This window comes from Cardiocondyla obscurior, linkage group LG01, assembly GCF_019399895.1.
Source record: "Cardiocondyla obscurior isolate alpha-2009 linkage group LG01, Cobs3.1, whole genome shotgun sequence".
Classification (NCBI taxonomy): domain Eukaryota; kingdom Metazoa; phylum Arthropoda; class Insecta; order Hymenoptera; family Formicidae; genus Cardiocondyla; species Cardiocondyla obscurior.
Window position 1 is genome coordinate 7,781,704 of NC_091864.1, and position 23,629 is coordinate 7,805,332.

At 42.6% G+C, this 23,629-nt stretch overlaps 2 protein-coding genes across 14 annotated transcripts in view; one reads left to right on the forward strand and one right to left on the reverse strand.

Moving 5' to 3' along the window:
* The window catches only part of Rdgb (retinal degeneration B), a 52,594-nt gene extending 48,951 nt beyond the window's left edge, over positions 1–3,643 (reverse strand). For all 11 annotated transcript variants that reach the window (XR_011547761.1, XR_011547762.1, XR_011547760.1 and 8 more), the window contains exon 1: positions 3,533–3,643. The gene's annotated coding sequence lies outside the window, so the exon portion shown is untranslated. The remainder of the gene's footprint in view (positions 1–3,532) is intronic.
* Positions 1–12,565, forward strand: part of LOC139113719 (uncharacterized) — a 32,037-nt gene extending 19,472 nt beyond the window's left edge. For all 3 annotated transcript variants that reach the window (XM_070675069.1, XM_070675060.1, XM_070675079.1), the window contains exons 11-22: positions 1,617–1,739; positions 2,801–3,027; positions 3,113–3,212; positions 3,323–3,657; positions 3,894–4,134; positions 4,239–4,376; positions 4,624–4,809; positions 5,045–5,328; positions 5,454–7,594; positions 7,898–8,295; positions 8,404–9,088; positions 9,216–12,565. In XM_070675069.1, the coding sequence (XP_070531170.1) occupies positions 1,617–1,739; positions 2,801–3,027; positions 3,113–3,212; positions 3,323–3,657; positions 3,894–4,134; positions 4,239–4,376; positions 4,624–4,809; positions 5,045–5,328; positions 5,454–7,594; positions 7,898–8,295; positions 8,404–9,088; positions 9,216–9,352 (4,995 nt within the window). In that variant the 3' untranslated portion in view covers positions 9,353–12,565. The remainder of the gene's footprint in view (positions 1–1,616; positions 1,740–2,800; positions 3,028–3,112; positions 3,213–3,322; positions 3,658–3,893; positions 4,135–4,238; positions 4,377–4,623; positions 4,810–5,044; positions 5,329–5,453; positions 7,595–7,897; positions 8,296–8,403; positions 9,089–9,215) is intronic.
* Positions 12,566–23,629: the final 11,064 nt, after the last annotated feature.

Sequence of the window (23,629 nt, forward strand, 5' to 3'; positions counted from 1 at the left end):
TTCTCCCTAGCCCCACATCTTCTATCATCTCCGCGCCTTCTCAACATTTCTCCCCCGATATACAGCAAATTTCAGCTAGTCGAAGAGCGACCCACGGGAGCCCCCCCCCTTCGCGTCTGTCCGGAGAAGTTGGACCCTGTTCCCACCTGGCCCGGGATATCACGGCGTGGATAACGACAACTGAGCTCGCATTACAATTGTATAAAAGCAGTGCTTGCGCACGCTAGTCGCGCGACAAGCCGCCTTTGGATCTTTTAACGTCGCTTGGCGGCCTCGCTGGCCGAGGGTAACCCCCTCGTCGGGTTACTTTCGACGGGCACGAGTCCCTTTTGCGCGGAAGCACTTTCGGAAAGTGCCTTTTCCCGGTGAGGCAACCCTCGCGCCAGCGGGACTGCCAACACGCAATATCTAGCTTCGATAACGCGTCCCATCATTTTCGACGGCTCGCATTCGTTTCGTCGACTGACTACTGTTGTGTCATAAAACGACCCGCTTTGCCGACTTCCCGCTGATCCCTCGTTAGGCGAGGAGGAAGAGAAGGTGGCAACACGAGCGAACTCTTTTTTTTTTTTTTATTAGAAAACCGAGCCCGAACCGTTCGCCGGCAGTAGAACTCGCAGGGTGGAAATTGGAGAAAGAGTCGTATACAGCTTGTTGATTCCGGCGCGGACAAATGATTTTTTGCAGATTTTATGGCTTTGATAATTGCATGCTTACGCAAATTTTTAGTTCCAGAGGTCTTTGGTTATACAAATCGTTGATCATGTACGTCCTTGGTTACATATGTTTGCGTCCTCGGCCAGGTTCTTTAATCTGTGGGCGTCTTCGTTCTGAGATGCAAGCACCATCATGCGATTTGTTTGCTACACAAATCACTTTTTTTCTCACCGTATCTCATCTATGTCTAACAAGTTACATTACTCATTACATTTTGGCGTTCCCGCTGGAAGCAACAAGCGTATCCGGTTTACGTCGGGTCCTAGTAAATCTCATTTCAAACGATCGAGCCGGGCTAGTCGAAGAAGACGCTCGTGCGAAAATAAAACCCAGAGTTCTCTACCACGCGAACGAGAGCAATTTACATTTAAACGCTCGTCAGACGTTCTTGTGCGAATTCTAAACCTCAGATACTGCCGAAACAATGTAATGTACTGGCACTCTGCCTTTACATCGACCGTAAAATTTTTCCAAACCATCGCCGACCTCATCTGGGACTCGGTAATCCTCGAATGTATATTTCGCGTTTCTCTCTTTTTTTTTTAATATTTTTTTTTTATTTTTAATTTTTTTATTTTTTTTTCGACGACAAGGCTACAGAAATGTCGCATTCGAGGATTAGAGGTGAGAATCGGCGGCGACGTTCGGAAAGTCGGTAAGGGCAGACTGTCACCCAATCCGCAATACCTATTCGCCGTATACATGTGTAATAGCTAATCACATATATCGTATTTTATTTATTTTTTGATCATGTATCATGTATGATGTATAATTTGTCATTTAGGGACTAGGTTTGTATAGAGCTGTAGGACCGTCATCCAGTGCTGTCATATGAATGTCGATCACCGACGTGTCGAACCCGTTCTATGGCGATTATTGGGGTACTCTTTTATTTGCAGAGTCGCTTGAAGCCTGGCCGGATGCTTCTCGTTGACACCGAAGAGAAGAGGATCATACAAGATGTCGAGCTGAAATTGCAGATCGCTCGTAGCAGGCCTCACTCCAAGTGGCTTAAGGAACAGGTATCTAAGTGTGCTTCTCGCCGAACGGGACCGGTTCGCGACTGTCGCGTCGTCATGATTAAACGCCGCCCTCCCCCCCTCCCCCTTCGGGCGATAAAGTTAAAATTCAGGCCCTATTTTAAGAATTTACTCGAGATAGAAAATTTTTATCCTTTCACGAACTTTTCTATACGAATTTCTAATACTTTTGTATTTTTTTTTCTTTTTTTTTTTACACCGTGACGCTCTGTATAATTTTTATACGAGGTATGCTTGCATGAAGAATTATTGCATATTACGCCTACAGACCGATTACTCAGTGAATTAATATTACCTAGTTCAGCTACTAACGCACTTTAAATTCATATGTTATTTCGTGTGTCGTATGTAATGTCGTATGTAAATTCGTATGCGAGTATGAATGTTACTGCTTTAATATGTATACATATATATATATTTTTTTTTTTCTTTTTTTTTTCTTTTTAAATACTTAATTCAAGATTTCCGTTAATTATAGAGAAAAATCGCAATAATGTATTTAGATTGAAATTTACATTGAAATCACAAGAAAACATTTCTAATGCAAAACTAACTTTTTTTTTATACTGCTGTACACGCTGTTATCGTCGCATACGCAGAGGGTGAGTCAGTCTAGTCATATCAGTTTGATATGTTGATTTCTTTCAATCGGATAAACAGGTGGAAGTTTAGTATGTACAGTAGATAGTAATGTATATAATAATTATAATTTACATTAATATTATAATTATTATATATCAATAATATATGTATAATATATGTATATATTATAAATATATTACAAATAAAATAGCAATGTCCTCAAAAACTAATTCAAATAACGTTCTTCTTGCATGAAAATTCGTGGCATCTACTTTTTTTTTTTTTTTTTTTTTTTAATCTCTCAGTCAACTAATTAATTAATCTACCTAATGGAACTATCGGCTCGACATGTACTTGTGCTCGATCGTAAGATCAGTTGTTGTAGCAGCAGTTCTATTATTTAACTCCGCCCTGCTTTTATCTTTAGCAACTAGTAATTAGTAACGCTATTCTGAACGCAGATCACTATGGACGAAATGCGCGCCGCGTATGTTCGCAACAGCAACGTGGGGGACGTGATCGAGAACGGCCTGTCTACCGAGACGGCTATCGTGAAGAAGAACGCGATTAACAGCGAGAGTGAGGTCTCGGCCGTGAACAGGGTCTGGAGCGGCGACAAACGGCTCTCCCTTTACGGTTACACTCTGGAAACTATTAACTTGCTACTTTTGCCGATGGTGCAAACCAAGTATGTATTCTATTAATTTTTTTTTTTTTTTATTAACTTTTCACTTCCCTAATGTTCAACAATAACGAATGTAATTTACTTTTAGGAAAGAAGCGTTAGGATCAATGGGCAACGACGCTCCTCTGGCGTGTCTATCCGAATTTCAGCCACTGTTGTACGATTATTTTAAGCAGTTATTCGCGCAGGTAAGCTAAAGTTTAACTGTCGTCGACTGAAACGCGAGAATACCGCGAAGAGAATAGAATCGTAGAAATTTATTGATTGCATTATCATGTAGTTTATGATTTTTTTTTAGGTAACGAACCCACCGATTGACCCGTTTCGCGAGAAAATCGTCATGTCGATGCTTTGCCCGATCGGGCCCGAGAGCAATATCCTAGAGCCGAACGAGCTGCAGGTGCATCGTCTATTCCTGCCGCAGCCAATATTATCCCTAGGTGATCTCGAGGTTCTCAAGAACACGACCCACCGTAATTGGAGAACAAAGGTGATAGATATTACTTACCCCGTTGAGGATGGACCCGCCGGTTTAGTGAAGACCCTGGACCGAGTAAACAATGAGGCTAATGCGGCCGCCAAGGCTGGTTATCAGCTCCTCGTACTGTCCGATCGGCAAGGTGGTCCAACAAGGTTAGTTATCCTGTAAATTAAATTAAAACAACGTATTTAGAATTGAGAAGACTTGAAAAAAAATGGGAATTACCGATTTAAGACTATATTATTAATAAGTATAAATTAAAAATAATTAGAATTAAAATACATTAATATGATTAATATATTGCCGAATAAATAATTAAATTAAATTAAAATTAAATTGAAAATATATATTACTAATTAAATAATTAAATGTCTGTTTAATTGGCTAGAGTGCCGGTAAGCAGCCTGTTAGCCCTGGGCGCAGTTCATCATAATCTGATCGAGGAGAGACAACGAATGAAGGTCGGCCTCATACTGGAGACCGCCGAAGCTAGAGAGGTTCATCACATTTGCGTGCTACTTGGCTACGGAGCAGACGCTATATGTCCTTACTTAGTGTTTGAGATGGCGAAGAATCTGAGAGCGGATCACGTTTTCGACGAAACCTTCACCGACGATATTATTTTCAAGGTAAACCTTGCGCAACGAAAGCTAGCGCTCGATCGAGAAGAACGTTCCGTTCGAATACGGTGAGCGAAAATAAAAATTGTTCAATTGTTTACACATATCCGCAGAATTACGCAGAAGCGATGGAACGAGGAATTGCAAAAGTGATGGCTAAGATGGGAATCTCGACTTTGCAGTCTTATAAAGGAGCGCAAATATTCGAAGCGGTCGGATTGGCCGACGAGGTCATCGACAAATGCTTCAAGGTAAAATGAATACCATAATTATTTTTGTTACTTTTAAATTTAACTATTTAAATATCTGTAAAAGTAAATTTTTTAGAGTATTGTTCTGTAGTTTAGATGCAAATGATTAATAAATGGATCCAATTAATGATTTTCTAATGATTCGAACTTTTCGCAATGATGCATTCTAATAAAATTTTATCTATAGCATAACGTTAATATATTAATTTTTTTTTAATGACGAATTTTGCGGACTTGAATTTTACAGGGTACTCATTCTCGTATTGGTGGAGTAACGTTTGATATTTTGGGCAAAGAGGCGTTTGAGCGGCATCAAATAACATACTGGGATAAACCAATGGACATGCTGGTGATTCGCAACCCGGGAATCTATCACTGGCGATCTGGTGGCGAGAAACATATCAACGATCCTGCTAGCATCGCCAGTTTACAAGTGAATAAAATTATCACCTTAATTATTATTATTTTGCAAATTTCGATCATCAAAGAAACATATTTTGTCGTCGAAGATTATTAAATGTTGCCGAAAATTACTAAATGTAAAAGTTTCCTTTAAAAAAGAAGCGCTACGATGCATAATTTTTTTTAAAACGTTTACTTACCAAAAAAATTATAATTAGGTTTTAATTTTATTCAATGTTTTCTTACGATCGTTTCTCTTTCGTCAGGAATACGTTGTCTCAAAAAACAATTCCGCATACGAGAATTATCGCAGAACCACGATGGAAGTGGTGAAAGCCTGCACTTTGCGCGGTCAACTGGAATTGAAAAAATCACGAGACCCGATCCCCGTCGCAGACGTAGAGCCCGCGTCAGAAATAGTGAAACGCTTCGCGACTGGCGCGATGAGTTTCGGCAGCATTTCCTTAGAGGCTCACAGTACCCTAGCAATCGCCATGAACCGCATCGGCGGCAAGTCGAATACCGGCGAAGGTGGTGAAAACGCGGACAGGTACAACGAAGCAGAAGCGATATTTATAAAAAAAAAAAAATTTAAGAACACGTCTTATATTAAAATTATTCATTAATTAATTTAAATTGAAAATGACTGATCGAATCGTTATCGTTATCCAACAGATATCTGAATCAAGACCCGGAGTTCAGCAAGCGCTCGTCTATCAAGCAAGTTGCGAGCGGTCGCTTCGGCGTGACTGCCAGCTACCTGGCGAACGCGGACGATCTACAAATCAAGATGGCTCAAGGTGCGAAGCCCGGCGAAGGCGGCGAGCTTCCTGGTTACAAAGTCACCGCGGAGATCGCTGCGACCAGGCACTCCGTACCGGGAGTCGGTTTAATCTCGCCGCCGCCGCATCACGATATCTACTCGATCGAGGACCTAGCTGAATTGATTTACGACCTCAAGTGCGCTAATCCGAACGCCCGCATCTCCGTTAAACTCGTATCCGAGGTGGGAGTGGGCGTCGTCGCCGCCGGCGTCGCCAAGGGTAAGGCCGAACACGTGGTGATCTCTGGCCACGACGGCGGCACCGGCGCCAGCAGCTGGACCGGAATCAAATCCGCCGGTCTGCCCTGGGAGTTGGGCATCGCCGAGACGCACCAGGTGCTGACCCTGAACAACCTACGGTCGCGCATGATCGTCCAGGCGGACGGCCAGATGCGCACGGGCTTCGACATCGTGGTGGCCGCGTTACTCGGCGCGGACGAATTCGGCTTCAGCACCGCCCCGCTGATCGCGATGGGTTGCACAATGATGAGGAAGTGCCACCTGAATACCTGCCCAGTGGGCATCGCTACGCAAGACCCGGTGCTGCGAAAGAAGTTCGAGGGCAAGCCAGAGCACGTGGTGAATTTCTTTTTTGCGCTTGCCGAAGAGGTGCGCTCGCATATGGCTTACCTAGGTATCCGCAAGTTTCAAGATTTAATCGGACGCACCGACCTCCTCAAAGTGCGAAGCGACATTTCCGTCGAGAAAGCCAAAACCTTGAACCTCGCCAATGTTCTGCGAAACGCCCTCGACTTGAGACCCGGCGTGAACATCAGAGGCGGCACCGTTAAGCAGGATTTCCAATTAGAAAATCGACTCGATAATAAACTAATCAAACTAGCCGAGCCCGTTTTAAACGGAGCGCAAACGCGGGCAGATATCGAGATGATTATTAACAACGAATGTAGAGCGTTCGGGTCGACGTTAAGTTATTACGTGGCTAAACGATTTGGAGAGGACGGGCTGCCCGAGCACAGCATCAATATCGCGATGAAAGGCTCGGCGGGACAAAGTTTCTGCGCTTTTATGACGAAAGGAATTCACGTTACTCTCGAGGGCGACGCTAACGACTACGTTGGCAAGGGTCTCTGCGGAGGTGAGATCGTTATATACCCGCCGAAGGATTCGGAATTCAACTCGGAGGCGAACGTGATCGTTGGGAACGTCTGCCTTTACGGGGCCACTTCCGGGAAAGCCTACTTCCGCGGCATTGCTGCCGAGAGGTTCAGCGTGCGCAACAGCGGGGCTATCGTTGTGGTGGAAGGTGTGGGTGATCACGGTTGCGAATATATGACCGGTGGCTGTGCCTTGATACTGGGTCTTACCGGCAGAAACTTCGCGGCCGGGATGTCCGGCGGAATCGCGTACGTCTTGGACGTCGACGGGTCTTTCAAGAGCAAATGTAACCCTGAAATGGTGGAGCTACTGCCGCTTACCAAGCCGGAAGAGATCGCCTACGTGAAGCAGCTGCTGGAAGAATTTATCGAAAAGACCGGCTCGTTGATCGCGCAGGATTTGCTTGCCACGTGGCCGGAGCCGACGACGCGATTCGTCAAAGTCTTCCCTTACGAATACCAGCGAGCTCTCAAACAGCTGGAAGAATCGAAGCAGCAACAAACTACCAACGTGGTAAACGGTAACGCTCAGATAACGAATGGCAAAATTAAAGATATCGAGGACTCGATAGAAGATGCGGAAATGGCACAGCGGAAGCTCGACAAGATTAAGGGCTTTATGAAGTACTCTAGGCAGAAGGTCATGTACAGACCGGCCGAAAAGCGCTTAGAAGACTGGGACGAGATATACAATTTCCAAGGCGTTAGAAAGACGCTACGAGTGCAAGCTGCGAGGTGCATGGAGTGCGGCGTGCCATTTTGCCAGAGCAGCCACGGCTGCCCATTGGGCAACATTATTCCTAAGTGGAACGATCTCGTGTTCCATCAAAACTGGAAAGAGGCCTTGAATCAATTGCTACAAACTAATAACTTCCCCGGTAAGTCAAGAATAATTAATTTGCAAAAATATTTTATATTAAATACGAATTCTCTTTTAGTAATAAATTTCATTTAACTGCGAATTTGATTTTCTTTTCTACATACAATAAACTATATAAATAATTTTTATTTCAATTATTTTATTTTAATAATAAATTTTAATATTTTTTTAATTTAATAATAATATAAATAAAAATATAATTATAATAATAATTTAATAATAAATTTTTAAAATAAAATAATAAATTATTTTTGATAATAAAAAGAGATTGGATAAATTTTTCGAAATTAAATTATTCCAGAGTTCACCGGAAGAGTTTGCCCCGCGCCCTGCGAAGGTGCATGCGTCCTAGGTATCTCCGAACCGCCCGTAACAATTAAAAACATCGAGTGCGCTATAATCGATCACGCGTTCGAACAAGGCTGGATCGTGCCTCACCCACCGGCCAGAAGAACCGGACGATTGGTAGCTATAATCGGATCCGGTCCCGCAGGATTAGCTGCCGCTCATCAACTAAACAAAGCGGGCCATACGGTAACAGTATTCGAGAGAAACGACAGAATCGGTGGACTGCTGCAGTACGGCATACCGACGATGAAACTATCAAAGCAAGTCGTACAGAGAAGAGTTTCTTTACTCGCCGCGGAAGGAATTATTTTCAAGACAAACGTCGACGTGGGGAAAAATATTACAATGCAGGTAAACTAGCGCGACAATTTTTTTTCTACAATATATATCGTCATTATAAATGTGTGGAAGAGAAAGAAAAAATTTTCTGATCCCCGCATAACGTTTATATTATTTCAGGAACTTCAAGAACAGTACGACGCGGTATTATTATGTACGGGAGCGACGTGGCCACGAGATCTACCGATTCCTGGTCGACAGTTGGAGGGAATACACTTTGCTGTGAGCTTTTTGGAGCATTGGCAAAAGAAACAAATGGGTAACGCGGCGCCTTTAGATATGCGGCTGATAGCCAAGGGCAAAGATGTCGTCATCATAGGCGGCGGTGACACTGGGTGCGATTGTATAGCAACCTCGTTGCGTCAAGGCGCGAAGACGATTACGACCTTTGAAATCTTGCCCGAGCCGCCGGCCCAGAGAGGCAAGGATAACCCGTGGCCTCAATTCCCACGAGTGTTCAAAGTTGACTACGGTCATGAGGAAGTGTCCCTAAAATTCGGTCGAGATCCACGTAGATACAGCACGCTGAGCAAGGAGTTCCTGGACGACGGGAAGGGTCATGTATGCGGCATCAAAACGGTGACTGTGGAATGGCGAAAGGACGATAATGGTCGGTGGAAAATGGAGGAAGTGCCAAACTCGGAGAAGGTGTACAAGTGCGACCTAGTGCTACTCGCCATGGGTTTTCTCGGGCCCGAGAAATACATCGCCACGGAAGTGAACGCTGAATTAGACGAAAGGGGAAACTATAAGACTCCGATTGGAAAATATCGTACAAATTTGCCCAACATTTACGCGGCAGGCGGTTAGTATATTAATATCTAAATTAAACGTTAAATGTCTAATAAAAAGTTTTTGTTTTTCTTTAAAAAAAAATTTTTTTTTCTCTAATTTAATCTTTTGACTTTATCGTACATATTTTTGTTAATTAGATTGTAGACGTGGACAGTCTCTCGTAGTGTGGGCGATTGCAGAAGGCAGATTGGCCGCGAAGGAAATTGATTTGGCCTTGATGGGAGAAACCGGCCTTCCCGGAAGCGGTGGTGTCATAATTGGCGTTAGCGCTTAAGGACCTCTCGATGGATGTTGGTCTTCCAATTAAAATGAGAAAGGAGCCACCGTGCACGCGTACCGCGAGGAAAAAGTCGTATCGACTATCAGGAGGCAAGGAGGAAAGTCCTTGAAGGTTCAAGGGTGGAAAGCTGTATGATTTGAGGATTCGAAAGTTCCAAGGAGACACAGCCTAGAATTATAGAATTCGGAAAATCTAAGAGTCTGAAGGATGTCAATATTCAGAATGAACTTCAAACAATTCAATAATTTGTTAATCCTAAGACGTGTGCGAAGATCGAAGAAAAACTCTCTTAGGACTTAAACGAATGACTCTAAAATTTCAAGCATTAAACGTCTAAAGACCAGCAATTTCGTGCAATTGAATTTTACGATATCTACGAATTAGATCTTAGGGTTCAAAAGTTCAAATAATTAAGAATTTAACAGCGAGAGTATTACAGAAGCGAAATCTGGCTTTTTCGCAGATGCAAAAGAATTGAAGAATCGAAAGAGCTAACAATTTAAGGTATCGTTAAAGAATTAAAGAAAAAGATTGCGATAACCTAACTCAAAATTGCAAGAATTTAGGACACTGTTCGAGAGTTTTTGAAAATATAAGAATTTATGATACAGAAATTTTATCTGAGAAAGCTGAAAAAAAATATTATATTCCAAATATTTTTTAATCAAATTTATTAGTCGTGCGACGAAAATAATTCATTCTAAAGTGAACCACCTAATAATTTCCTTATCCGGAGGCACAACAGCTCTGAAAACTAAAGGTTGCTACTTTTAAGGGCTACGACAAAATGAAAAATTGGAGAAACTGACGAGTTTCGAGTATTGTAAGTCTAAGCGATTAGAAGCGATTCGAGAATTTAAGGATCTAAGGATTCTCAGACTTCGATCTGGGATGTGATATAATCAAGTGAGAAAGCGAGACACGAAGTAAGATAAGTTTTTGCGACGCGAATCTCGCCGTGTCGTAGCGACGGCAGGCGTAATTTCTCCGTAACATAGTGGAGTCGTCTAAGCATCTTGTTCGTCCAATTAGAATTACTCATAACGCGAGAGAATTAGAGCTTCGAACGTAGAGAAATGAACAAGCTGGTGGCAGGATCTATGTAATCCACGCGTGGATTTCTATCAAACGGTATACTTTGCCAATTGGAAATAATTTTCAACACTCGATCGCAAATCTATTATTTTAAAAACAAACAAAAAAAAAAAAAAAAAGAAAGAAAAAAGAAAAAGAAAAAAAAGAAAGAAAGGGATGTTTCAACAGAGAGTTGTCTACGAAGTATACCTATGCAATACGTTCTTTAACTTTTCGAAGTGAATATTGAAAACGCAAAGATATTTTCAATTATCTTTACGATACAATTTAGGTACTTAAAATATGATTACCAATTTATTCCTTTATAGGGCAAAACATTCGACTGTAATTACTAATGAAACTTATGTGTAAGTACAAAAGAGTATCCGTATGTCACCATTTTCGTTCTACTTTTCGTTTTAAAATAGCATTTAAGGATGTAAACGTGAAACAGATCGTAAAGGCGGTTGCGAAATAAAAATAATATTCATGCATTATCATCTTTGTTTCTCTGAATCTCATTTTATTAGCGAATAAACTCGGTGCATAAAAAGTTAAGATGTTACGTGCACGTGAAAGTTAGCTGTAGATATTACTATTATTATCGGCTGTACCATTTGCGTGATAATATCCCTTATAAAAATTTACAACCGATAACGTATTTATAACCTTTGTTGCTTTATCAATGCGATAAAAAGTTTTTTTCTTTTTTTTTTTACAATCACGCAAATAAGCTTCTTCTACGTTATTCCATTTACTATTGAATCGGCAAACTCCCTTCGAAAGTGATTTCGTTAAAGCTTCGCAAATTATACAAAGCTGAGAATATAAATTAACGACGAGTCGTCTCATAATTTATGTTTCTTTTCCCTCTCGGTATGCGATGGACAAATAATATTATTGCGAAATAAAAAATGATGGCATACGAGTACTTTTTTCCCGGTATACTTATTTTGTCATTCGTTTAAAGATCGTTTTAATACATTCGCGTCGGGTAACTTATAATTTATCTTTGATTTTTCTTACCAGAAGCGATCTGAAGACTCTAGCATTAGTTACCCGGCGCGAATGCATTAATAATGATTATATATTATAGTGTATTTAGCGTTCTTAGGCATTCGCCTAGGTTGCCTAGCATATTACGACGAATCTGCGTGTATTATTGACGAGAGAGAAAAAAAAAGAAATAAAAAAAAAAGAAAAGGTTACACGGATAACTAAAGAATAATGCTGTAGCATAAATAATAAGATAACGTAGCACCTGTATTATATATACTGTATGTATTATGTATCTCGTTCACTGCAGTTCCACGATTCTGCCGATTAATATGATTAATTCACAGTTAAATTTCTGCAGACGTGGAAGGAGCAATTGTTTAACCCGTTAACCGTACATTCGCAATAATAATTGGGCGAGCTCAATCGCAAATTAATTACTTACAAAAATTCCATTTAATTGATTGTATTCTAATTATAATTTTCCGCTCGTGTTCCTCGATGAAAATTGAAATATTAATTTATTAATTTAAATATAAAAACGGTATTCTAAGTTTGCTCTTTAATATAAAAAGATTTATGTTAAAAAAGTAATAAACTAAATTGCCGTAATTTATTATTTAATTGTCTGAAATGCAATGAAATTATTTTTAATTAATATTATTTTGAACACGACTGCTTTTCGTTTGAGTTTGAATGAAATTATATTTGATTGCGAAGGGAAATGAAGTAATCGGTGTCGGTTAATGGGTTAATTTCAACGGAGACTACTCGGTCGAGCGTCTTCGATGCTTCTGCGAACTGAAAAATACTGTCGCGTCGATCAATTGCGCTTGTGCAAATTGCAATTTTACTTTTACACGCTTCCTGTCGGGAAGGGTTTAACGGTTTAGTGCTTCTGACTTCTAATCACGTTTCTGCAAGAGAATTCCCGATTTCGAAAAGAGACAACAAGCCCGCTGAAGCCTTAAATTAAAAACCTTGCCGCTAAAATTTATTATCAACGAACGTAAATCAACGTTTCGCATTTAGAGGCGATTTATTTCTAACGCAGTTTACCTTTTTATTGATAGCCTTGTAAATTTCAATACATACAATATCTCGAGACAATAAATATATATTGAATGTTACGAGCAATATATGTTTCCGTTCTTTACCCGCAATATGATCGAGCACCACGATTCGCCCGTTTCGATTCGGTCGGTGAACGAAAACGGTTACCTCGCTCAAATACAAATAATTCTACTCACCGAAGTAGAAAGCCGCAGCCGCTCCGTCCTCGCGAACCCAAAGTCCCAGCGTTAGCTCGAGCATCCTCAGGTCACTCACAACATTCACTCGCGTCCGATTATTAATTATCTAATTGCGATCAAGAGACGAGTAACACGTTCCCGTAAATGTCCAACGTTTTACCCGACATTGTCGCGACGAACGCGGCGCGAGAGAGACAACATGACGGGCGCGTCGCCCGGCACTCACCGTTTTGCCCGCCTTCCCCTCTGTCTCTTCCCCTTGAGCGATTTCGAGTCGTAAAAGAAATGCTCATCGGAAATAACCGCCGGCATGCCGCGTTAGCCCGCACATTACGAGATTGTTAGAGTCTTCTGGTGCACTCGCGACGCGGAAATCGCGCGCGTAAACTCGCTTGAACGTGCGAGAGAGAGAAAGCCGGCCGGAGCGCAACCGACTTCGAAAGAACGGGCTTGAATACGCGAGGCGCGCATGCGTTTCGCAGGTGCCGTTTCGTTGCACGACCCGCACTTGGCGACGACGCCGCACAAATTGACGATCGCTTACCGAAATTCGTTGATTTGGCGTTACGCGACGGTCGCCGCCGGCCTTCCGGTCGGTGTCCAGAGGCGGTGGCCTTCGCCCGCGTCTTTCTCCCGGCGAACGGAACGCGAAAAGCGCGCAACGACGGCGAGGCGGCAGCTCCGAGTCGCGGACTACGAATGACGACGCGTCGCGCCGCGGCGCGGTGCGAACCGGAACTCGCTGCACTTGCACGCGCCCTGAGTTACCTACGCGGGCAAATATGAAAATGTTCAGGCGTCATTCCGATTCCGATAATCCTATCACCTAACGTCACGGTGCCTCGACGCCGCGTGAGAACGCAGCGTATTTCATTTACGATTTCCGCACGTCAGCTCTGTCATGAGTTTAGCATGCGGCGCGTTCTCGACTGCAAAAAGATAGAATTTGTAAAGAAATTGTTCTTAAATTTGTGTCGCATTTGCAGATTTTTTAAGGCTACTGTTGAACATACATTTAATCTAGCAACGGTAGCAGAAGTGGAACAATATCGCGGCACCTTCGGCAACGCCACGCCAGCTTTCTAAACCCAGATAGATTCGTATCTCGGCTTAGCGTAAACAGAGAAATAAAGTTTAACTGCCCGCCGATATCGTTTATCTCGGAGTCTTCTTTGGAACAGGCGTTTGATTATGAATATCGTATACTGCAGCTATCCTTAAAAAAAAGAAAAAAGAAACATGGCAAATTATGTCACAGAGCTGCGATAGCGGAGAAACGGTATCGGTATCAGTCAATCCTGATTGAAAGATCAACGTACAAACTTAATTAATGCGATATCGAAATCTCGGACGTTGCAAAATAATGTTTTCTATATTTAACAAAATAATAGACATGTGAAAAAAGAAATAAAAATAGAAAAGGAAAAGATCTGACGTCGCTCAACGTCAGGAATTGTGTTCGCGATGCTGCGGCGGCGGCTAGCGTACGTGATCTTAGCGTTGTGTGCGTCGAATCTCACACGAAGCGCGCGCGTAGATGTGTTGCGAAGCACCGGTCACAGAGGACTGAGGGAGAACGCGGCCTACTACACCTCCCCGCGCTCGGCGGTCCAGAGAGGGAGAAGTCACGTACGCCAGCCACCATATCTGGCCTTACGCCGCTCGTCGCAGGGTAACGCCATATCTGCCTTTCAATCTACATTTCCGATACACTTCCAACAAAAATACCGCGCTTCGTAATTAACAACGTGCATAATTAATTCATCGTCGACCCTGCAATTATCCGATCCGCGTCGACTTTTTTTCTGCGTTTATTCGCGACTCCGGTCCCTACCTTTCATTTTTCTTTTCTTTTTTTTTCTTTTGTCTCTTTCTATTCAGCGATGCATCTCGCGAAGAGAAAGCGTTTCCACAAAACGCGGGCTCGTGTCTCTCTAGGTTTAGTTCCGCGTGGGACATTAACTCCCCGGGTCTTTCTCTCGATCCCCCTCTGGTCCCCCTTCGTTCCCTGCTCCGCCAAACGATCTCGCACAGTCCCGCTGTAGAGTTCAGCGGAATATTCCACGAACAGGCGGCGACGGTCCTTGTCCCTCACCGAGGCGGTTACGTAGCAGCATCTTCGTCGAACTGCGCGCCCTGGACCGTTTCATCCCCACCGTTTTCCCTCCGCACGCTTCCCACCCTTGTCACTCCACCCTTCGCCCCTGTCGATCATAGAGGGACCTAGGCCATTTCGGCACCCTAATCATAGCGAAGGGACTCTGTGCCACCCGAACAAAGGCTTTCCCTTTCGTCCGGGCCAAAGTGAACAAAGAAAACTCTTAGAGCGCTGTGAAAAATTAAGCGTTAACAAGATTTATTGTTTCTCTCTCTGTCCTTCCTACGGTTTTATGTTTTTTCCTTTTTTGCTTATTTTTTTTAGCGCTACTGGAAAAAAAACTTAAAACACGCGTGTCATAAATTACATTGTATTTATATGTAGACCAATTTTTTTTTTTTGTATTTATACCTTTGATTTACGTGGTTAGCTAATCGTTGTTTTTGTCGAAGTCGGATATCTACTTTAAGAAAAAGAAAAAAAGAATAATGACGCAATGCATTGATTATATCTCTTTTTTCTTCCGGTTTTAATTGCGTGAAAAAAAAACTGCAGAATGTATAATATGTTTATTATACGATAAGTATACTTGGGAAAAAAAAAAGAAAAAAAAGAAGGAAACTACGGTACGATTTTTCTAAATTTATCTCTACTAAAACTGGTTTCGTAATTATATAAAAATAAAAAGAAGCGAAATAACAGAACAAGTTTCTGCACACAATTCTCTGTATTGCTTCAATATTAGTTCGCAAATGTCGATACGCGAACAGAGTAACTCGATAATATTTCATTAATCCTTTTACATGCGATTTACTGACAATAATAATTAACTTCGTAATTATTTGCAGATTTAATTTAAAGTTGACTCTTGACGGTGATAAATAAATTTTTGTATTTCAACCGGCGCTTTATCTTCGGCGCGAATCCCGATTATATTTTCCCCGGCTCTCTCTACCTCTCTTTCCGGTTAAAGCCACCGATATCATATTTTAATATTCCTACCGAGGGCATTTCTACTAATTCCCGTAATAATCCTCCTCGATTTTCCAGGATTTGCTTCCCGGTGCTTCCAGCTGAACAGCCAAATATACCGAATATTACTTTCGGCGTCATTAAGAGGCGCGCTCTCTTTTCTCGATCCGCAATTTTCGCCTCGCGCGTTTCGCTCTTGCTGTCGATTTTACGACCAGTTACGCCGCCGTCGATTTGCAAAGTTCGCGATATACGAGCACTCGATTAGTGTAATTACGTAACGTACTTCCCGGGAATACGAATTACACCCGTGAACATACGTATACTACTTAATAACCGCGATCTCGCGCGTTTCCAGACGTTGCGCAAAACGAACTTAAATATCGCGAGGATGCCCAATGGGATCCCGTTCGTATCAGGTGATCTTAATAATGCCGGAAAAATTTTTAACGACGATTGATAGCGAGTCCACGCGGAGAATCGTATCCTTCTTCTATAATGCTTCAGCGGGCAAGTTTCGCGCGGCGATCTCGAGGCCGCGGATCAACCTGTCCGAATAGAAGCCCGCAGCTCGCTCGTGCAAGCGAAAAGACCGGGATACGGGTCGAAATGTCAATATCGATCTACCTGTTTAGCAGGATCGCCCGAACGACTACCGTTTCGATTCTTCACGGTGTTTTCTTTTTCTCTCCGACCTCCTCCTCCTCTCCTCCGACGATTTTTTTTTTTATACGTCACTCTTCCTTCTCGTCTCGGCCTCTCTCTCTTTCTTGCTACGCACCTCCACCTTACCCTCCCTCCCTCCGCACCCTTCGTTCCTTTGCTGCTCTACGACTCCTCCCAGCTTCTCTCTTTTCTCTTTTACTCCCTCTTCTATCGCGGCGTTTCCTTTTCTCGCCTCTCTCACCCGGTTTTTCGTTCTCTCTCTTTCTCCTTTTTATTTTTTTTCTTTTTAGCCCTCTCTTTCTCTCTCTTTCAGTTCTCTCTCGAACAGAGCCGGATTCGCGGGCGCTGAAGCCTCAGGCAATTAAAACGTGAACGTCTTGTACTAGAAAATAAGAAATGTCAACTTCGCCGCAATCGTCGTTTGAAACAGTCAAGACGAGAGACAAAGATACGCGATTCGTTGTACAAATTAAATGTAACGTAATTCACGCTAAAAACTCGATAATGATTTATCCAACTCCTGTAGTTATTAAAATTAAAAAAGAAAAAAAAACCCGTCTCTCGTCGAGATGAAGAGTTTCCCGAAAGTACAATAGAAAGTTCCTCGCGAAGCGAATAAAACACTTGGATCTTCGGCAAGGAGATAAGAACGAGAGGCGCGAGTTCGAAGATATACGTTTTCTGAGACGTTTCTCTCGATATACATAGTACAAAATATATGTATACTCGCAAAAAAAAAAAAATACATATATATATATATATTATTTTTAGTGCACAAACACGTTTCAGCGTTGCACAAAAGAACTTTTACAGCCCGCCCGTCCCGTCCTAAATCCGGTCCTGCGGCTCCATCTTCCATAAGACCCTTCTCGCAGTCCCCTTTTGCCTCCCTCGTCACTACCACGTTCTAACGTAGGCGAAAATAGCGGGTCAGCTGAACGAACGAGGGAGAGGGACGCTGATACTCAGCGGGGTAGCGAAAGAGACGTCTTTGTGCCGCGCTATCTTCGTCCAGGCGATCTTTCCTGTTTTCCTCCCTTCGCCTCCCCCCGATTCCGGTCCCTATAGAACACGCTCCTCTACGAGAAACGCTTCTTTGTTCTCCGTGCCCTTCCCTTCGCCGCGCGTAACGCAGGTAGCTCTCCCAAAAATCGTATTAAATCCGCCCCCTCGTATCATCGGCGGCTTAGAACACAAATGTTTTCCCCCCCATTCCCCTCTCCCTCCGCTCCCGAATACGACCCTCGGGAGTAGGTGATCCTCGAAAAACCCGCTTTCTTCCGAACGAAGGAAAGGCGAGTTTTGGGGAGAGCTGGATCGTTCGGCAAACGCGTCGAAAAAAAAAATGAAGATGCGTACTTGAAGATACAAACGCATCAATGCTTCGATTCAATTGTACAAAATCAGAGGGGATATTTTTCTAAGAGCAACAAAGTCTTTTAACCCTCCGGTAAACGCGTCAGGAGTTAAAACGTTGAATATAACTGAAATAATAAAGACCTGGCTCTACAATCGTGTCAATTTCTTTTTTCTTTTTTAACTTATTTATTTAGCGTGGATATTTTTCGATCGGAACGAATAAACGATGTCGCGAAGTCAGCTTCGAAAGGAGCTTCCCCCATTATCGACCCGTTAATGCTGATGCAACCTCACCCCCCGGGCCGGCCGACGAAGCAGGTCCACTATCACCGGGTCTCCTTGCCGTCGCGAGCGACGTTAAATTCGCGAACGACTAGGCGCGCGGCGACGCTGACGATGATCGATCATTCGCGAGTGATCTCTATCTCCCGGCCAGGAATAATTCGCCGGGAAACCGGTTAGGTCCCTCCCCAAGCCCACTGACGTGGCGCACGAAAAATTTTTCTGCATAACGCACCCTTGCCAAAGTGAAAATAGAGCGGGCAGATTGCCCGTCTATTACGCAAACATGAACTCGTGAAGAGGGTTCAACGGTAGTAGGTGCGCTCCAAGTTTGGACGGTTGAATCGCGCGCATAATAGGGAAATCCGGGTAAACAGAGGGAGAGGAAAATAGAAGGCGAAGGGAAGATAGATTTATTATCGCGGCGAGAGTCCCTTCCCGTACCGTGTTGCGCACAAAGCGCAAAGTGAAATGTACATAAACACGCGTAAGTTATTCATTAAAATTAGAATTCGAGGCCTCCTACCGCGGCGGATCGGCCTGGGTGATGTCAGCAACGATTATCCGTGAGAGCTCGCGCCGCCAAACAAAAGCGGCTGGCTTGAGCGAAGGCATGCCTTCCTCGGATCGCTCCGGCGTTACTGGAAAGCTGCTGATTTCGCCTAATCGCGACATAAAACAGAACCGAATTGAAGCCCTGATTAGCGCGCGGCGCGTTGCGGTCGCGAAAGCGAGAGTTGCCGCAGGAAACCGCGAGATAAGGGATGGGACGATTATTGCAACGGGGTAAACGAACTCGCATGCGAGCGATAAACGCGCACCAGGCTGCGGGTAACAAGTCACGTTTGTTTCACCTAGTCGAACGAGTAACCGAAACCCTTTTTATATTCGCGGAAAAAAGGCGAGCGTCTATCACGCGGCTTTTCAACAATAAAAATCTTGAATAAAATTGAAAAAAAGTAAATCAAACTTTCTCCTCCTCCTGTTACATTTTTAATTAGAAAAGAAAGTATTAATTAGAAGTAAAGTTACAAGCAAATTCCAAGTACGAACTCCCCTGTCCTCTTCCAGTTTTATCTTATCTCCCTTTTTCCCTGCGCCGAGAGAGAAAAATAGTTTACTTTTACGCTCAGTCATAATTTTATGACGCCTTTAATGATAAATATGATTGACTCGATTATATTTATAATTGACTCAATCGCGTCGTTAAAAATGCTATAAAGTTATGCCAAGAAAAAAAAAAAAAGAAAAAAAAACTATATTTTTTCTCTCAGTGAGCTTCTCTTTTATTTTTTAATTTTTTTTCTTTTTCCCTTCTTCTCGTTCGTCTTTTCCGAACTCGCATTATTCATCTTTCCTCCAACTTGGCCCGATTTCGCTCGCGAGCAGCGGCAAACTGTCTGCACCAAGTTCGGCTCTTGTCAGCTTGGAAACGGCAACCGGCCGTGCGGAACCGTCGGTGCATCAGCTGAGCGTGCAAGTTGCTGCGGTCAAGCCGTGCCCGGTTCGCCGGGCCGTTATCGCTTTACGCACGACTCGAATTACCTACGCGTTATTGATATCCCAAGATCTCAGGAAGAGACACGATCGCGAACGAGTCCGGATGCGAGGCCGAAGAGAGCTCATTCGCCACCAAATTAGACGCAGATGTCCCCGCGAAGCGTCCGACCCCGTTTTTAGACCATCGGGCATCCGGAGATAACGAAGTCACTTCGCGGCTCGCGTAATATGCGACAAAGGGCGAAATTGAAAAATCAACGAGCCGCCTGGAGACGACGACACGTCTAAGTTAAAAGAAAAAAAAAATAAAAAATATATATCTACGTCTCTCGGTTGAGACTGAGAAAAAATCTTATCGCTTGATTGCAACCTGTTAACCGTTTCGACCCGCCGCTCGCGCGGGTTCAATCGCGCGGTCCGATTTCTAAAATGTATTTTTGATTGAGAGGAAAAAGACGAACGTGCGTTCGGATCGAGTGCAATTTTCCTCGTCCAGCTTCCGTTTTATCGAGAAGAAAGCCGGTGGCTCACAAGAGGCCCGTTGTTTCCCCGCACGATCGGAGCATTGAGCCGTGCTACGTGATAAAAGGATGCTGTGCGCGAACGAAAACGCGAGAGAGAAGGAAGGCGCGCGCGACAATCGCGGGATGTCGGAATCGGGCGGCCCGGAGATCGGCTTGCGCAATCTTCCAATCCGGTTTACGCGATTACGCTTTATGTGGCGTAGGATTTTTTTTTTCGCGGACGAGCCTCGCAATGGTGCGCCGATAAGAACGCGGGTTTCTCGAGGTAGAAACAAGCAAGTTGCGTTAGGAGGTCGCGGCGAGAAAACCGGTTCTCTCTTATCCAGTTCTCTGCGCTGTGATAATTGCGGGAACTAGTTGAAACAATACAGCTCTCCCACCCGTTTGGAAAAACCTGTATTGAAGAGGAGCACGATGTATTCTCGTATAAAAAAAATTAATAAAATAGAAAAAAAAAAAAAATCAAAGGCCGAACTTGCATAAGTTTTATGATTTACTGCAATACTTGTATTTTTTTAGTTAACATTTAAATTTATTTTTAAATTGTTCAAGCAAAAAAATGAAGTCTTAGAAGTATTTACGGTGCCCGTTAATAATTAAAAAATTATTTCATATAAATTATTTTACGGAACACCGTGACACGTTGAGCTTTAATCGCGAAGTGTGTTTGCCGGTCACGATTATTAATTCGTTTGATATTTACGTAGGCGCGAGCAAATTTACAATTATTACGGATCGTGCGTAAATACAGACCGCCTCCTCCACTGATAACACGTTTATCATTAATTCACTTCGTTTTCGACGGACATCGAGTTTTACGAGCGAAAACTCAATTTTGCCGGGAAATTCTGGGCAAATATCAACGTCAAAAACATTTTTCCCCGAGTAATAACAATTTCCTTTGTCGTCACGTTGGCGTGTTCGCGCTCGCCTGTTTGCACACGCCTCTCCCCCAATCCCGGTATTATATTTCGATAATAAACACGCTTTTTTAACACGCGAGTTTAGAATTACTCGATTTATTTGTCAGGACGGGTTACGATTTTCGCGGAGGAAAACTGTTTCTTGAATCATTTCACTCGAGCGTCGATAATTTAACAGAAATATCGATAAACACTTTGAACGCGTTGAATTTAATTTTCTCGTAAAATTATTTCAAAGTATTAATTGCAAATTAATCGACAGCTCTAGATTCAGTTACGGCGCAATTCTATTTGACGAAAAATAAAAGGAAAAAAAACGCGGGGGAGTTCGTAAATTCCAATATGTCGTGCGTTAGTCAAAATGAATTTCACTAATTTGTTTTTACTTCAAAATCCAGGAAAAATACGCCTCGCAAAATGCGCCGTATATTTAAAAAGCCGTGAATATGATTACGTTACGGCGTTAACCTTTCGCGGCTATCGAGACACATGTGCTCCACCTGTTCAAATTTTAATTGCCACTCGTTGCCTATTTTTTACGTGGAAATAATAATAATAACAACACAAATACCCGCTCGTTTCTCTTTCTTTCTTTTTTTTTTTCCCAAAAATCCAATGCGAAGCCTCGCACTATTAATAATTGCAAAATAAATTACCGCCTGTTTGTCCTCACATTGTACTTATCTCGCTTCAAAGAAAATGCGATCGGGGATTCGCGGAAAGAATGGATCCCCGAGCAGCTAGTCCGGGATGATAACGAGGAGTACGGGAGGCAGGAAAAATCAACAACGGCCTTCCTCTGATATATTACTGTTATTCGCGTTTCTTAAACGCGGCATAAACTGGCGATAGATATTACAAATTGGAAATAACATCACATAGCGGCTCTAAATACGGGAGGAATGCGCTCGCCGGGAATCACCAAACGTATCGAGCGGGCAAACTATCGCGGAAGCTACGTAATCGGACTTTCATATCGCGCGAGGTACAAAAATATCCAAAGCACAGCGGGGCGTTCGCGCAAAAATCGTAGCTGTGCGCGACGTTACGAATATTATCTGTCCTCTCGTTTTCTTATCTCCGCCCTTGGCGGAAACCCCGTTTTTCCGTTTCATCCTCTCGCCGTGAAGAGCGTACTTTGTCAGCCCTCGATCTCGCAATAATTTAACATCCAGTCTCCGAACAATGTAACAATTTTTTTTTTTTTATTATCAAGCAAGACAAAAAATATTAAGAAAAATTAATTTAAAAAAAAAGAAAACTAGTATTATTATTATTAAAAATTATTAATGTTTTTTCTCTTTTTTTTTGGGGGGAGAAAAAAATTAATTCTTCGAGTCCTTCGCTTACGTTATTCACATCTGAAGGGCGGTAGGGTCTTCGTTTGCTGGCAAGATCGAGGGGAAACCCTTTCTCGGCGGGTGGCGGAAACAATTTACCCTGGAAATGGAAACGCGCGAACGGGAGAGCACATACTGCGGCGGACGACGCAAATTGCAGCATCCGCGCGCGTCGTCTCGCGGGATCGATCCTGTTAACGTTTCGCTCCGCCGAGAAACAATCGGTGCGAACGATAAATAATGGAGGCAATCGACGGACGCGCGCTCGCTCGTGTTTTTTAATCGCCCTCATCACGCGAACGAGACGCCGCCCGTAACTTATCGATAATTAAAGTTTTATTATCATTCGGACTCTATCCGATTCGCGGTGTATTCCGCGCTGGGCCACCGGCGGGATACGCTTCGAGAGAACGTTAAATAGTAATCTATTTTATTAAATATATATATATAATATTGTAGGATTTTCTATTAATTATCGATATGAGATGGCTCGGCGGCCAGGCGAATCCGGAATCGATCAGTCTTACGTATAAATATGTGTATATTTGTCAAAGGTTTTACACTTTTTATAAATCGCTTTTTATTTTCTTTTTCTTTTTTTTTTTTTTTTTTTTTTTTTTGTTGAGGTAAGGGGATGCACGGGTCGGTATAATGGTGGGAAAGTGTTCAGGGATCGCGTCTCTTTCCCCCTTTAAAAGCTCCAACCGGTTCGACTTCGTCGTTCGAGTCGTCAGAAAGCAAGTTTCAAACTCGTACCCGTGAATTGCTCGATCTTTACTTCAAAGTGTCAATATTGTACTTGCCTCTCGCGTAACGCAAAAACATAAAGTTCAATTTCTTATCAATTTATTTTTTGAATTATTATTTTTCTTTTTATGACGGCGAAAAAATATTGGATTTATCTTGTAATTAAGTTTCATCGATTATACTCTTTTTTTTTATTAATAGAAAAATGCGCACTTTTCAATAATATATAGAAAAAAAAAAATATATATATATATATATATATATATATATATATATATATATATATATATATATATATATATATGTAGGATGCTGAGTTCGGTGCGCACACGATATAGCCTGTGTTCAATTATATTGGCTGTTTATATTCTCATAATATAATTTCGCATAAACTCTTCTAATAACCGGGAAGGTAATGAGCGAAGTATCGATGCGAGTCAGTCGTTGAGTAGATAACGAGACGTGTGTTTAAAAATATAGAACCGCGAGAAAGCGACGATTTATAAAAAAATGTAAAACCTTTGACAAATGTACACA